The following is a 14076-nucleotide window of genomic DNA, read 5'->3' on the forward strand; positions in this document are numbered from 1 at the left end:
TATATAAGTCTGAAATCCATAGAGCTGAAACCTTAACATAGGGTTGAAACTTTTATATAGGGCTGAAACATTTATATAGGACTGAAACCCTTAGGTACACCTGAAACCTTCATATAGAGCTGAAACCTTTATATAGGGTTGAAATCCTTAGGTAAGGCTGAAACCCTCATGTAGGGCTGAAACTTTCATATTGGGTTGAAATTCTTTGGGGTGAAACCTTTATATAGGGCTGAAACTTTTACATAGGGTTGAAACCCTTAGGTAGGACTGAAACCTTTATATATAAGTCTGAAATCCATAGAGCTGAAACCTTAACATAGGGCTGAAACTTTTACATAGGGCTGAAACCTTCACGTGGGGCTGAAACCCTTAGGTAAGGCTGAAATCCTTAGGTATGGCTGAAACCTCATATAGGGCTGAAACCTTGATATAAGGCTGAAATCCATAGGGCTGAAACCTTGATATAGGGCTGAAACTTTTACATAGGGCTGAAACCTTCACGTGGGGCTGAAACCCTTAGGTAAGGCTGAAATCCTTAGGTATGGCTGAAACCTCATATAGGGCTGAAACTCTCATATAGGGCTGAAATCCTTAGGTAGAGCTGATATCATTATATAGGGTTGAAACCCTTAGGTAGGACTGAAACCTTCATATAGAGCTGAAACCTTTACATAGGGCTGAAATCCTTAGGGGTGAAATCTTTATATAGGGCTGAAATCCTTAGGTAGGGTTGAAATCCTTAGGTAGGGCTAGAACCCTCATATAGGGCTGAAACTCTCATATAGGGCTGAAATCCTTAGGGGTGAAACCTTTATATAGGGCTGAAATCCTTAGGTAGAGCTGATATCATTATATAGGGTTGAAACCCTTAGGCAGGGCTAAAATCCTTAGCTAGGGATGAAACCTTTATATAGAGTTGAAACTTTTAAATAGGACTGAAATCCTTAAGTAGGGCTGAAATCCTTAGGTAGAGTTGAAACCTTTATATAGGGCTGAAATCCTCATATAGGGCTGACTCTCATCCCTGGAAGTTTGGTTGTTTTTTCTTAAGGATGTGTAAATACAACTTAAAAAGGTCCAGTGCAACCACCTGGATCATTTTCCCACACATCCTCAAGCTGATTCCTAAGCAAATACTGATCCAGGGTCAACAAATCCTTTAGAGAGCTCAAACTTAAGAGGTTTTTCTACCCATTCCCCATTGACATGTGCTACCTCAGTTTCCCTATGTGGGTCAAGACTTCTCCATCTCTTCAAGGATAATAAAAAGGTGCAAAACTCCAATTTTAAGCCATTGATCTTCTTCCAGGCAAGCAACCAAAAGGCACCTTCAGCATTGAGCACTGCAGTGCCCGAATGGCTTCACATCTCCGCAAGGACTCGAGGAAAAGATGCTGCTTTGAGTTGATCTGCCCTGGCAAACGCACCTACGAGGTGGGAAATGGGGAGAAAATGGATTTTCTGGGCTGGGTGACCACTAGGAACACAAGCCCATGGTGCCAGGGGTGGGGGAAGAGGTGCAGGTTGGACCTGCAGGGTGAGGGAGGCTGTGAATCTCCAAATTCCTGGTGAAAACCCAGTTTGGTTTACACTGAGGGTGGTGAGGTATTGGCACAGGTTGCTCAGAGAGGTGGTAAATGCTCCATCCCTGGGAAAATCCAAGCTCAGGTTGGACAGGGCTGGACCTACAGGTAAGGGAGACTCTGAATCCCTAAATTCCTGGGGAAAACCCAATTGTTTTTCCACTGAGGCACTGCCAGATGTTTCCCAGAGAGATGGTGGATGCTCCATCCCTGGGAAAATCCAAGGTCAGGTTGGACAGGGCTCTGGTCAGGTTGGACAGGGCTGGACCTGCAGGGTGAGGGAGACTCTGGATCCCCAAATTCCTGGTGAAAACCCAGTTTGGCTTACACTGAAGCTGGTGAGACATTGGCACAGGTTTCCCAGAGAGGTGATGGGTGCTGGGAACATCCAAGCTCAGGTTGGATGGGACTGAGCAACCTGATGGAGTTGATGTCCATCATTGCAGGGGCTGATGGACTAGATGACCTTTAAAGGTCTCTTCCAACCCAACCCATTCTATGATTCCATGGAAATAAACCAAGCAGCACCTTGGAATGTGCTGATGCTTCTCCTTCTTGGCATGACACCTCAGCATGGACCTCCCCTTGGCACCAGAGTGATCCTGAGCTCTCCTGTGGGGCACAAGGGATAAATGGGTCAGAAACAGTTGAGGTTTGGGTTTGAGAAGCCCATCCAGAGCCAGGTTAAATTTCAGTCTTCTCTTTATTGAGCATCCAAGGGAAGCTTAAAAAGTGGTGTGATGAAAGCCCTGACCCAACCCCCAAAGTGAGCATGAGAACCTGCCAGAGCCCCAGGGAGATTTGGGCTGGAGAGCCTTGGCTCAGAGGCAGGAGAGTCTATTCAGTGAGGATTGTGGTTTTCATCTGGATTACTTTAATGAATTAGGCTTGACAGCTTTCCTCTGGGACAGTCTGGCTTGGTTCTGCTGCTGCTTCCCTGCTCTTGGAATAGGGAGATAAAGACATGAAATGACTTTTTCCCATGTCACAGAGGAGAGAATGGCAGCTCCAGGCTCTCCACTCCTGCTCTAGCTGCAAAGCTTTGTCCTCTCCCTCCATCCCAGCACAATAACTGGTGATCCTCTCTCCAGTTCACAGCCCCAAGCCCAGAAGAGGCTGAAGACTGGGTGGACCAGATCCAGTTCCTCCTAAAGGGTGAGTTTGGCTGTGGTGTCCTGTTTGTTTGGGAAGATCCTGGTAGCTTCTTCCCACCCAACTTGGGCTGCTCCAACAACATGTGTGCTCGTTCTTGTCACCATGGCATTGCTCCAATTGTCTTGGAAACAACACTCCAACCTGCCTTGGATACCCTCTAGAAACCACAGGCAGCTTCCCAGGCTCCATTCCTTGGGGCACATGTTGAATTGGGCTCTGATCTTTGGGATTTTCCATCCTTTCTTGGGCTTTTCCTTTGTTTCAGCCAAATTTCAGCTTCTTTGCACCAGTTTTTCTCCACCAGGAGCTCCTGGGCCAAGCAAAGGGACAGTTCCCACCTTGCAGAGCCCCCAGTGAGCACAAAGAGAGGGGCACAGGCTTTGGTACTTGCTTTCACCTGACTGAAAATGAGTGATTTGCAGGTTTTCAGCCCATTTTTACTCTCTCCCCCCAGACCTGAGCTCCCTCACTATCCCTTGCGATGAGGACGAGGACGAGGAGGAGGAAGAGGTCTACAATGACGTGGACAGTTCTGACTCTATGAACACAACATCCCACAACACCACCCTGAATCAGGATGAGCCAAACATGGAGATGGGAGGGGAGGACATCTATGAGGTTTTGCCAGGTAAACCCCCAAAATCTGAGCCATCCCCTCCTCTTGGCCCCTTAGATGTGGGAGGAGACACAACACACTGATGGGGATGAACACCTCGGGCTCTGCTGGGTTTAATGCACTCATAACTCAAAGGTTTGACCCCATTGCCCTGTTCAGGCTGGTTGATGGACCACAAGGACAAACCTTTGTGTCCTGGGGAGGATCTGATGTGTGAATGGAGGTGGAGCAGCTTTTACAGGTTTTGCTCCCTTTAGCCTGAGTCAGATTGAGTTTGGGGAGAGTGGAATCTCTGGGCTGTGTTCCCTGGCAAATCAACGTCGACATGATGCAAATTCTCCCTCCTGGGCATGCAGGCAGGGCCCTAACACAATTACTGCCCCTCCAGGAGCTGATAAAGTAACTGCATTAAGGACCAGCACTTGTTGCCTCACACTGCAGCAGAGCTGGCCACAAACCCCCAAGAGGGTGACATGGTCTGCAACATCTCCCACTGCTGCAGCAGAAATCGTGGTGTGACATGGCCCAGGCCTTGGCCAAAGTGTCACCTGAGCTTTGTTCAAGCTGTTCTGTCTCTGAGCTGCAGCTGAGATCACCCCTACTCTGCACTCTGCACTCCTGACAGCAATATCCCTTGGGGCAGAGTTCAGAGGTGGCAAATATCACCTTGGTTTTCTTCTTTATTTCAGAACTTTCTATCCCTATTGGGTTGGGTTTTTTTATAAAAAAACAAAAACACCAGGGAGTTTTCTTGTGCCCAAGATCTCTGCCTTGTAATTGCTTCCAGAGGAAATGTCTGCTCAGTGATTTGCAAGTGGCATCCAGACACTGCCAGGAGCAGAGCTGCAGCTCCTGGAGCACCTGCACAGCTCTTCTCTTGCCTTGCTGCCCTTTCCTCCCTCCTTGTTTACCCCCTCAGCTCTCTGGGCAGCAGTTTCCCTCCCTCTGGGGGTACCCCCAGTGTCCCTGAGCTCAGCAGGAGCCTCGTGGTGGCCCCAGGTTGGTGTCTGGGGGTGCTGATGGTGTGTCAGCCAAGGCCTTCCAGCACCCCAGGCTGCCTTGGCAGCTGTGCCCAACTCCTCTCTGCCCTGAGGCTGCCAATGCTGACTGGAGCAATATCAGATGTGAGCTCTGATCCCTCTGTGACTAATGCTGATCCTGCTGGGAGCTTGCAGGGTTGGTTAGAGGACACTGCTGTCCCCACTGTGGGATGCAGAGTGGCTCTAAAGAGCTGGAGCCAGGCAGGTTTCCCTGCATCCCCAGGGATGCTGCTGTGCTGTTCCCACACAGAGGTCTGTGCCCTGAGGCTGCAGAGCTGGTGCTGGAGGAGAGAACATCCCAGCCAAACCCTTCCTTTCATTTCCCTGGGCTCCCTGGCCTGCTCATCCCTTGAGTCCACTGGGGTCCCTGTCCTGTTCATTGCTTGAGCTCACTGAGCTCTCTGTCCTGCCCAACCTTTCATTTCCCTGGACTTCCTGTCCTACTCATCCTTTATGCTCACTATGCTCCTTGTCCTGCCCATCCCTTGAGTCCACTGGGCTCCCTGTCCTGCCCATCCTTTCATCTCCTGAGCTCCCTGTCCTGCCCATCCCTTGAGCTCACAGAGCTCTCTGTCCTGCTCATCCTTTCATTTCCCTGGGCTCCCTGTCCTGCCCAACCTTTCATTTCCCTGGGCTCCCTGTCCTACTCATCCTTTATGCTCACTATGCTCCTTGTCCTGCCCATCCCTTGAGCTCACTGAGCTCCCTGTCCTGCCCATCCTTTTATTTCCTGAGCTCCCTGTCCTGCCCATCCCTTGAGTCCACTGAGCTCCCTGTCCTGCCCATCCTTTCATTTCCTGAGCTCCATGTCCTGCCCATCCCTTGAGCTCACTGAGCTCCCTGTCCTGCCCATCCTTTCATTTCCTGAGCTCCATGTCCTGCCCATCCCTTGAGCTCACTGAGCTCCCTGTCCTGCCCATCCTTTCATTTCCTGAGCTCCATGTCCTGCCCATCCCTTGAGCTCACTGAGCTCCCTGTCCTGCCCATCCTTTCATTTCCTGAGCTCCATGTCCTGCCCATCCCTTGAGCTCACTGAGCTCCCTGTCCTGCCCATCCTTTTATTTCCTGAGCTCCCTGTCCTGCCCATCCCTTGAGTCCACTGAGCTCCCTGTCCTGCCCATCCTTTCATTTCCTGAGCTCCATGTCCTGCCCATCCCTTGAGCTCACTGAGCTCCCTGTCCTGCTCATCCTTTCATTTCCCTGGGCTCCTTGTCTTGCTCATCCTTTGAGTTCACTGAGCTCCCTGTCCTGCCCATCCTTTGAGTCCTTCTTCCAGCTTCCATACCTGTTTCCCTTGCTTTTCCAAGCCTCCCCCACTCCCTCTGTGCCCTCTGCAGAAGCTGCTCAGTCTCTCAGACCCCAATTCCCTGTGAATGTGCCCATAGGTGGTAATGACACATCATTGCAGAGGTGACAAACTATCTGCAGGGCTCAGGGACAGCTAGGAGAGATCTGTCTGTCCCAGTCTCATCCCCCCCTGGAACCCTCAATGAGCACAGGGAAAGTCCAGTCCAAGCTGAGCTCTCCTTTGGTTCATCTGCCTCCTTCATGTCCTGAGTGAGAACAGAGAAAGCAAGAGGGAGAGGGGGAAAAAAAAAAAAAGGGAGGGAGTGGAGAGATAATTTCCTCAGCAAGTCATCGTCGTTAATGAAGTTTTACAAAAACAGATACAACCAAGGCAAAATAAAATTTCACAGGTGATAAATTTTTCCAATTTCCCTGGCAGAATTCGATAGGATTGTTAAATTAAGAGTGAAGGTGTCTGTTAGGAAGCAACGAGCAGTGATGGGTAATTTTATAGAGTGGAAAATTGAATCAAATTGCTACATTAAAACACAGCTCCTCTGAGAATCTGCCCAGCACCCAGGCACAGCCACAGTGCTGCTGGGAGGAACAGCACTGCTAGGGGGACTGGCTCTGGGCTAGGGGTGCCCAGAGGGTACAAAACATTATCCCATGGGTGAGGTGGGTGAGGAGAGGCAGCACAGCCCCCAGAGATGCTTTTCCCATCGTTTCCCTTCGATTCAAGCTTGGATATTGGCTGGGATCACACACCCAGGCAGAGCATCACTTCCAGGCTGGATTCAGGAAAACATCTGGATGCAGCAAGTGCAGGGCTGAGAGGTGAAGAGAGGCTCTTTGTGCCCCTATGGAACTTTTTCATGGATTTCACAGCTCAAAATTCTCAGGGAATGTGCCTGGAACCAGCAAGGCAAAGCACAAACCATGGAGCAGACAGGGCTGAGCAGCACCCACTCATAGGTGCCATCCCCACACCATCCCACACTGTGGGGACCAGGAATTGCCTGGAATTTCCTCAGAGAACCTTTGGGAAAAGGCACAGGGTGAGAATTCATCAGGGCAAGGCCTGGAATGAAAGGGAAACTGAGGCAGAAGCCATGGAGCATCCACCTGCCCATGTGTCAGGTGGGTGATGCTAACAGGGATGAGATCCTGGCTTGGATTTCTGGTTGAACTCCCCCATTCCATAAAATATAAGGAAAATGGTCCAAAGTGGGAGAGGAGGCTGCTTGGAATCCATTCCCAACCCCTGTGTGGCTCCTGCATTCCATGCCAAGATGGAATTAGGGGATAGTGCCTTTGGTTCAAGGCTAAAGGAATGCAAGGCACAAGGATTTGGGGCATATATTCCAATTTGGAGGGTTTTATGGCACACAGGAGTTTGTTTGCCTGTTCTCCATCCTATTCCAAGATGGAATTAGGGGTAGTGCCTTTGGTTCAAGGCTAAAGGAATGCAAGGCACAAGGATTTGGGGCACATACTCCAATTTGGAGGGTTTTATAGCACACAGGAGTTTGTTTGGCTGTTCTCCATCCTATTCCAAGATGGAATTAGGGGATAGTGCCATTGGTTCAAGGCTAAAGGAATGAAAACATGAGGATTTGGGGCATGTTCCTGGGAATGGAGGGGGCAGAAGGCTGTTAGGGCTCCATTTCCCTCCTCTTTTCCAAATGCAAAGAGCAGGCAAGAGGCACTTTCCATAATTGATTTGGAAATCAATGCTAACGAGGTTCTGTCTCGTCAGTGCTTGAGTTTTCCAATCAAGGCTGATTTATTTAGGAAAGATTTTTTGGTGCTGCTTCCCAACTAATGGGGGAGCAGGAGCAGTGACCCCTCGACTTGGGATGTGATTTGTGATGGGCTCTGACCTGCTTTGCATCGATCAGCTCTGGCTGGGAGAGAGCAGCAGAGCTTCCCAGAACCCTGGGATTGGCACATGATCCAGGGATGATTCCTGGTGGCTCTGAAGAGCAAAGCCACAACCCCTGAGGTGTGACAGGCACTCCTCTCCTCGGGCTCAGCTGTGTCTGGACTGCTCCACACTCCCCCAGAGTCAGAGAATCAACAGGGTTGGAAAAGACCTCCAAGATCATCAAGTCCAACCCTACCATGGTCACTAGCCCATGGCACTGAGTGCCACATCCAGTCACAGCTTGAAAACCTCCAGGGATGGTGAATCCACCACCTCCCTGGGCAGCACATTCCAATGTCTGAGCACTTTCTCCAGAAAAAATCTCTTCCTAATCTCCAACCTAACCCTCCCCTGGCAGAGCTTGAGTCTGTGCCCTCTTGTCCTGCTGCTGGTTGCCTGGGAGAAGAGACCAACCCCCACCTGACTCCAACCTCCTGTCAGGGAGTTGCAGAGGGTGATGAGGTCTCCCCTGAGCCTCCTTTTCAGCAAATAGTAATATAATAGCAATACAAATACTTTAAATGTAAGGATTGAAATTTCAGTCCTTTTTTTCACACTGACATTTTTTTAACCACTCTTCATCAACAACTTTATTTTGGGCACTTATGGAGAGATCAGAAGGTTCTCCTGAGCCTCCTTTTCTCCAGACTGAGCCTCCACAGCTCCCTTAGGAATTCTCCAGCCCTTTCTTCTTGTGCTCCAGCCCTTTCCCCAGCTCCACTCCCTTCCCTGGACACACTCAGCCCCTCAATGTCTTCCTTGTCATGACATGTAAATTTATTTGTGTGCTCCAGCCAATCTCTACCCATTTTTTCCAGGGTTTCCACAAGACTTCCAGCCCCTCTGGAAGTCCTTAACCTCTTCCATGGTATTTCTTGCCTCCTCTTCCCCCTCCTCCACCCTCCTCTGCCTGACTCCTCTTTCTCCTTCATTTCTCCTTCCATCCCCCATCCTTCCTCACATTTCTGCCCTGGCATTTCTCCTTGGAGTCTCATTTTCCCTGTGAATCCTGCCCAGGAAACATCTCTTCCTACAGGGCACTCAGCAAAGTGCTGCTTAAATTTATGAGGCTGAGAGAGGTGATTTGTTTTTACCAGTGTTAACAACAATTCATATTTGTATGCAACATGCTTTAAAATATTATCTGTGACTTCCTCCCTTCCACTCCTCACAATTAAGCCTGGGATTTATTATCCTGACAGTTGGATGCTCCCAGAGCCCTGTGCCTGCCTGGGGGGGTTGGTGTAGCTGTGGCTCACAGCCCTTCTCTGACTTCTCTGCTCTTCCCTCAACAGATGAAGAGCTGGATCCACCTTTCCCAGAGGACACTGAGGATGCAGAGAGCAGTGAAAGGAGTGGTAAGAGCTCATTTGGATCCACCTTTCCCAGAGGATACTGAGGATGCAGACAGCAGTGAAAGGAGTGGTAAGAGCTCATCTTGCTTTGGCTAACCCAAAGGATGTCCATGTTCTTTGGATGGGTTGGTTTTGGCCACCTTTAACATCTTGGGGTGGTGATGGAGAGTGTGTGCAGGGTGGGAGATCTCCAGGAGCCAAGTGATGAAACTTTATTGGTTTTGGCCAACCCAAAGGACCTCCAGGTTCTTTGGAGGGGCTGATTTTGGCTAACCCAAAGGACCTCCATGTTCTTTGGATGGGTTGGTTTTGGCCACCTTTAGCATCTTGGGGTGGTGATGGAGAGTGTGTGCAGGGTGGGAGATCTCCAGGAGCCAAGTGATGAAACTTTCCCTGGTGAAACACAACTAAATCAGGCTTGGGAAGCTCTTCCCACTTCCTCCATGCTCTGGACATAGGAGAAGCCTCTTCTTCTTGAACAAACACCCCATGGAAGGTGGTTTTGATGAGCTCTTCTTGGAGGAGCCCCAGTATCCATCCCCTCCTGCCTGGTGACATCTGCATGCTGAAGGTTCCCCCATGGAGCCACTTCCATCCCTCTCCCTCACCCCATGCTGGCTGTGGAGCAGGAATCAACCCATCCCAAGGGGAGCTGGGGCAGAAAGAGCCTGGAGTGAGGGCAGGAAGGAAGGGATGGTGCAGAGGAAGCACAGCAGGGAGGGATCCCTGCATGGGAAGCCGGAAGGATGCACACCAGGAATGCTGTGGTCACCAGGGCCCCTCCCTGCTCTTCCCTTAAGGATCTGTACCCTGGGATGGAGCGGAAGATCTGTTTCCTCCCTGGTCCCACCTGCTTGGTTTTCCATGGCTGTTTCCTCCCTGGTGCAGGAAAACAGCTCTTGTGTCCCAGCAGCTGGGATGGACTGGTCTGGGGCTTCCTGTGCCTGGGAAACACATCCTCTGGCACAGCCTGGACTGGGACAGCTTCCCACACTGTTTGGAGCATGGAGGGGATGGGCTCAGCCTGGTGATACTTGGCTGTGGTCCTAAAGTGGGGCCTTAGCCTGTGGAGAAGGATAAGGAAAGTAGAAGGGAAGGGACATGGATGAGTAAGGAAAGCAGGAGGGATGAGATGTGTAAGGAAGGCAGAAAGGATGGGACATGGATGTGTAAGGAAAGCAGGAGGGATGAGATGTGTAAGGAAGGCAGAAGGGATGGGACATGGATATGTAAGGGAAGCAGAAGGGATGAGATGGGATGGGATGTATAAGGAAAGTACAAGGGAGAGGACATGGATGTGTAAGAAAAGCAAGAGGGATGAGATGTGTAAGGAAGGCAGAAGGGATGGGACATGGATATGTAAGGGAAGCAGAAGGGATGAGATGGGATGGGATGTATAAGGAAAGTAGAAGGGAAGGGACATGGATGTGTAAGGAAAGCAGGAGGGATGAGATGTGTAAGGAAGGCAGAAGGGATGGGGTGGGATGTGTAAGGAAAGCAGAAGGAATAGGATCTGGGTGTATAAGGAAAACACAAGGAATGGGATGTTTAAAGACACCAGAAGGGATGGGATATGGATGTGTAAGGAAAGCAGAAGGAATAGGACCTGGGTGTGTAAGGAAAGCAGAAGGAATGGGATGTGCAAGGAGAGCAGAAGGGATGGGACAGGGATATGTAAGGAGAGCACAAGGGACAGGACATACACACATTTTTCTCTCCCTGTCATGCCCTCCTCATCACTTGCCCCCCCCGAGGGAGCAGGCAGCAGGAGAGCAGCTCCCTGTGTGTTTTCCAGCTGGAGCAGAGCAGAGCTCCATGCCAGGCTGGCACAGAGCTGCTGCTGACCCTGCACCCCAAGGCCACCCCCAGGAGTTTGGCTCTCGCCTGTCACAGCCCTGGCAGCTCTTTCACACCCTGCTCACACTCATTAGCATCCACCACGGCTCTAATTGCTCTTAATGGTTCTAACTGGTTGGCACTGGCTGTGTCAGGATTGCTCCAAGCCCTGGATCTGTTTTTCTACTCAGTAACACATTAGGCTTCTGCCTCTGGTAAACCGAGTTGTGCTTCAAGAGGGAAAGGTTGTGGCAGCATCAGGAAGCCAAATCCCCTGCCTCTGGTAAACTGAGCTGTGCTTCAAGAGGGAAACGTTGTGGCAGCATCAGGAAGCCAAATCCTCATGCCTTTTCCTTTGGGAATTTGCACCTCTGTCCAACTGGAGCAAAGACAGGGAGGAGACTCCAGATCCTGATTCCATGATCCTTGAGCACAGGGATGGGCTCAGGCAGGGAGGGAAGCAGCAAGTCCTTAATCTAACCATGAGACATTTGGCTCATGGGAAACTATTGTTCCTCCTTTCTAAGAGCCCCAAAGATGCTAAACCATGAGGCATTTGGCTCATGGGAAACTATTGCTCCTCCTTTCTAAGAGCCCCAAAGATGCCACAATGGAGCAGCCTGGAATTCCAACTGGGAGCTTCAAGCTGCTCCTGCCAGGACACCCATTTGCTCCACTCAAGGCTTTGTAATCCTCCCCTTCCACACTGGATGAGCTTCAGAGCTGCTGCTGTGACAGGAGCTCAGCTGGGCACAAACACAGCCAAATTCCTCTGCTTGGAAGCTAAAAAAAGCCTCTCAGGCTGTTCCTGTCCCTGTCCCAGCCCTGCACTGAGCATGGCAGGAGGTGTCACCCAGTGTGAGCTCAGCAGTGAAATCCCTTGAGCTACACACAGTTGTCATTAGGTTTCAGTGTCAACAGAAGAACGACATGCCCAAGGGAAAAGGGTTGGGGTGGATTGTGCCTCTCCCACAGCCTCTTCCCGAGGCTGCTCAGGCTGCAGAGGGAAGTGATGCTGTTGTCACATTTGGCTGGTTTTGTTGCTGGCCCCAAGGGCTGTAAACACGGAGCAGCTCTCGCCCCATTTCCATCAGGCTCCATCAGGCACTGGGAGATCACAGCTCTGCTGGCTTTCAGTGTCTAGACAGTGTTGGGGCTTTGGAAACACAACCTTTTAGCTGGAAAAGGGAGCAGGGTAATGCAGGAGACCTGGGATGGTTTGTGTGGATTCAACCTGCATCCCACCCAGCCTGGAGCGGGAGCATCCCAGACATTCACCATCCCCTGGGGAGGATGCAGAGGGAAAATCTCCCTTGCCTGGCCTTAGAAGTGTTAAAATGGGATCCAGGTTCTCTTGTTTTGCCAACAGTCTTAATTTTAATTGATTTGAACATGATTTCCATGGTCATTGGCCCAAACATCCCTGTGGCTTTTGGGGCTGGTGCTGGGAGTGCAGCACAGAGCCCAACCACACTCTGATCCAGAGCATCTTCCTCCTCTGGCTCCATGAATCCTGACCTTTGGCAGGCAGGGCTGGAGGGAGGGCTGAGAACATCCATCCATCCATCCATCCATCCATGCAGCTGACACTGGTGGAAAAACACTTTTGGGAGCACAAACCTTCCTATGGGCTAGAAAATGTTCTCCCTTTGTAGTCACAGGATCATGTCCAAGCTGAGCATGTGGCTCCTGTTCCACCAGCAACTTCTCCTTCCTCCTGAGCTCCTGCTCCCACAACATCTCCTTCCTCCTGGGCTCCTGCTCCACCAGCAGCTTCTTCCTCCTGGATGAGGTGGCACAATGCCTCAAGGTCCTCCTGTTCCTCTGATAAGCAGGATATGGGATAAGGAGGCATCTCCCAAACATTCCTGGGAAAGGAGGGAGAAGTGGAATAAAACTGACTCCACATTCCCAGCAGCATCCTCAGATCCCTATCCCAGGGTTACTCCAGGGGCACTTTTGGCTCTGGAAACATCTTATAGGAAGACACATCTTCTATTTCACACCATGTTTCTTATCACTGCGTTGAAATCTCTTTGCCAGCAAGTGAATGGTGTTTCCAAATACCTGTATTTTAATATTCCTTTTCCTGCTGTATTTTGAGCCTTTTCCCAGCCTCATCTCCCAGGAAACAGCAGCAGGTCCCTGCCAAGTGCTGTCCCCCCATCCCAGGCCATTCCCTGCAGTGTGACATCCTCCTCACACCTTCCCTTAACGACCTCTTGTCTTAATTCCCCCATTTCTGCCTCTTCCCTAAGCTGTGCTGGGCCTCATCCTCCTGCTCAGCTCCTTCCTCTGCTTCCAGCTCCTAACTCCTCCTTCCTGCACTTCCCACAAACTTAAATAACTCAGGAGCTCCTAGTCCTTCTATTCCCTTCCCAATCTTTTCCTCACCACTGCGTTCTCCCCCTTTAATACTTTCCAAAGGCTGCAGACCTAGTTTGGTTTGGTTTTTTTTTTCCTTCCCAGCTTTTCTATTGAAGTTCCCCAAGTCCCTGAGTCATTCCAGTGGTTCCCTGCTGTGCCATTACCCAGCTCTGTAATGTCCTTGCTCATATTTAGGTGATCCAATCTGGGCACAACATTCCAGCTGCATCTCAGCTCTCCCTCCCTCGCACCAGATTAGCAACATTTCCTCCAACATGTGCTCCAGATTTTTCAGTTCTGCTTGCTGGGCTTGGGGCAGAGCAGCACAACCCCCTGGAACAGCTCCCAGGCTCCAATCCCCTTCCCAAAACTTGTGCTTTGCCTGAGTTTAATTATCCCTAGTTGGCCCATCATGGATATGACCATGTCGTGACATCTGGATTCAGCCCCACTTTGGTGCTCTCCTGCCTCAAGCCTTTGGTGAACAGTTTTGTGCTTGAAAAATGGGAATTTTGGGGGGGGTTGGGGTGGGTTTTTTGTGATGTCGTGCTTGAAAAATGGGAATTTAGGAGGGGGTTGGGGTGGGTTTTTTGTGATGCTGGGAAGGATTTGTGGATGTGCTGGAATGATTCTCTTCTCCAGGCTGCAAACCGGGCAGAGCAGCATCTCCTCAGGTCTTGGAGCTCCATGAACACTCCTCTGGGTGAATATTTGAGGTTCCTCTGGGCCCATCCCAAAGGATGGGATTCCTACCTTCACCTTTCTGGTCTCTGAGCCAGTTTTGGAGTGGGAAATGCCATTCTGGGATGGCAAAGGTGGAACAATTTCACTCTGCTGCAGTGTTTTCCAGAGATCCCACATTTAACTTAGGGCAATCCCCAACCTTGGCACCATTTCCCACAACCTCCTC

General features: G+C 50.5%; 1 protein-coding gene across 1 annotated transcript in view; it reads left to right on the top strand.

The window, feature by feature from the left end:
* SKAP1 (src kinase associated phosphoprotein 1) overlaps nt 1-14076 on the top strand; it is a gene marked incomplete at both ends in the record, with an annotated part of 16959 nt that overhangs the window by 2408 nt on the left and 475 nt on the right. Inside the window, 4 exons of the mRNA XM_009069539.1 lie at nt 1310-1434; nt 2675-2738; nt 3193-3366; nt 8904-8966. Of these exons, the coding sequence (XP_009067787.1) occupies nt 1310-1434; nt 2675-2738; nt 3193-3366; nt 8904-8966 (426 nt within the window). The remainder of the gene's footprint in view (nt 1-1309; nt 1435-2674; nt 2739-3192; nt 3367-8903; nt 8967-14076) is intronic.

The sequence above is a fragment of the Acanthisitta chloris genome, unplaced genomic scaffold (genome assembly GCF_000695815.1).
Source record: "Acanthisitta chloris isolate BGI_N310 unplaced genomic scaffold, ASM69581v1 scaffold6492, whole genome shotgun sequence".
Classification (NCBI taxonomy): Eukaryota; Metazoa; Chordata; class Aves; order Passeriformes; family Acanthisittidae; genus Acanthisitta; species Acanthisitta chloris.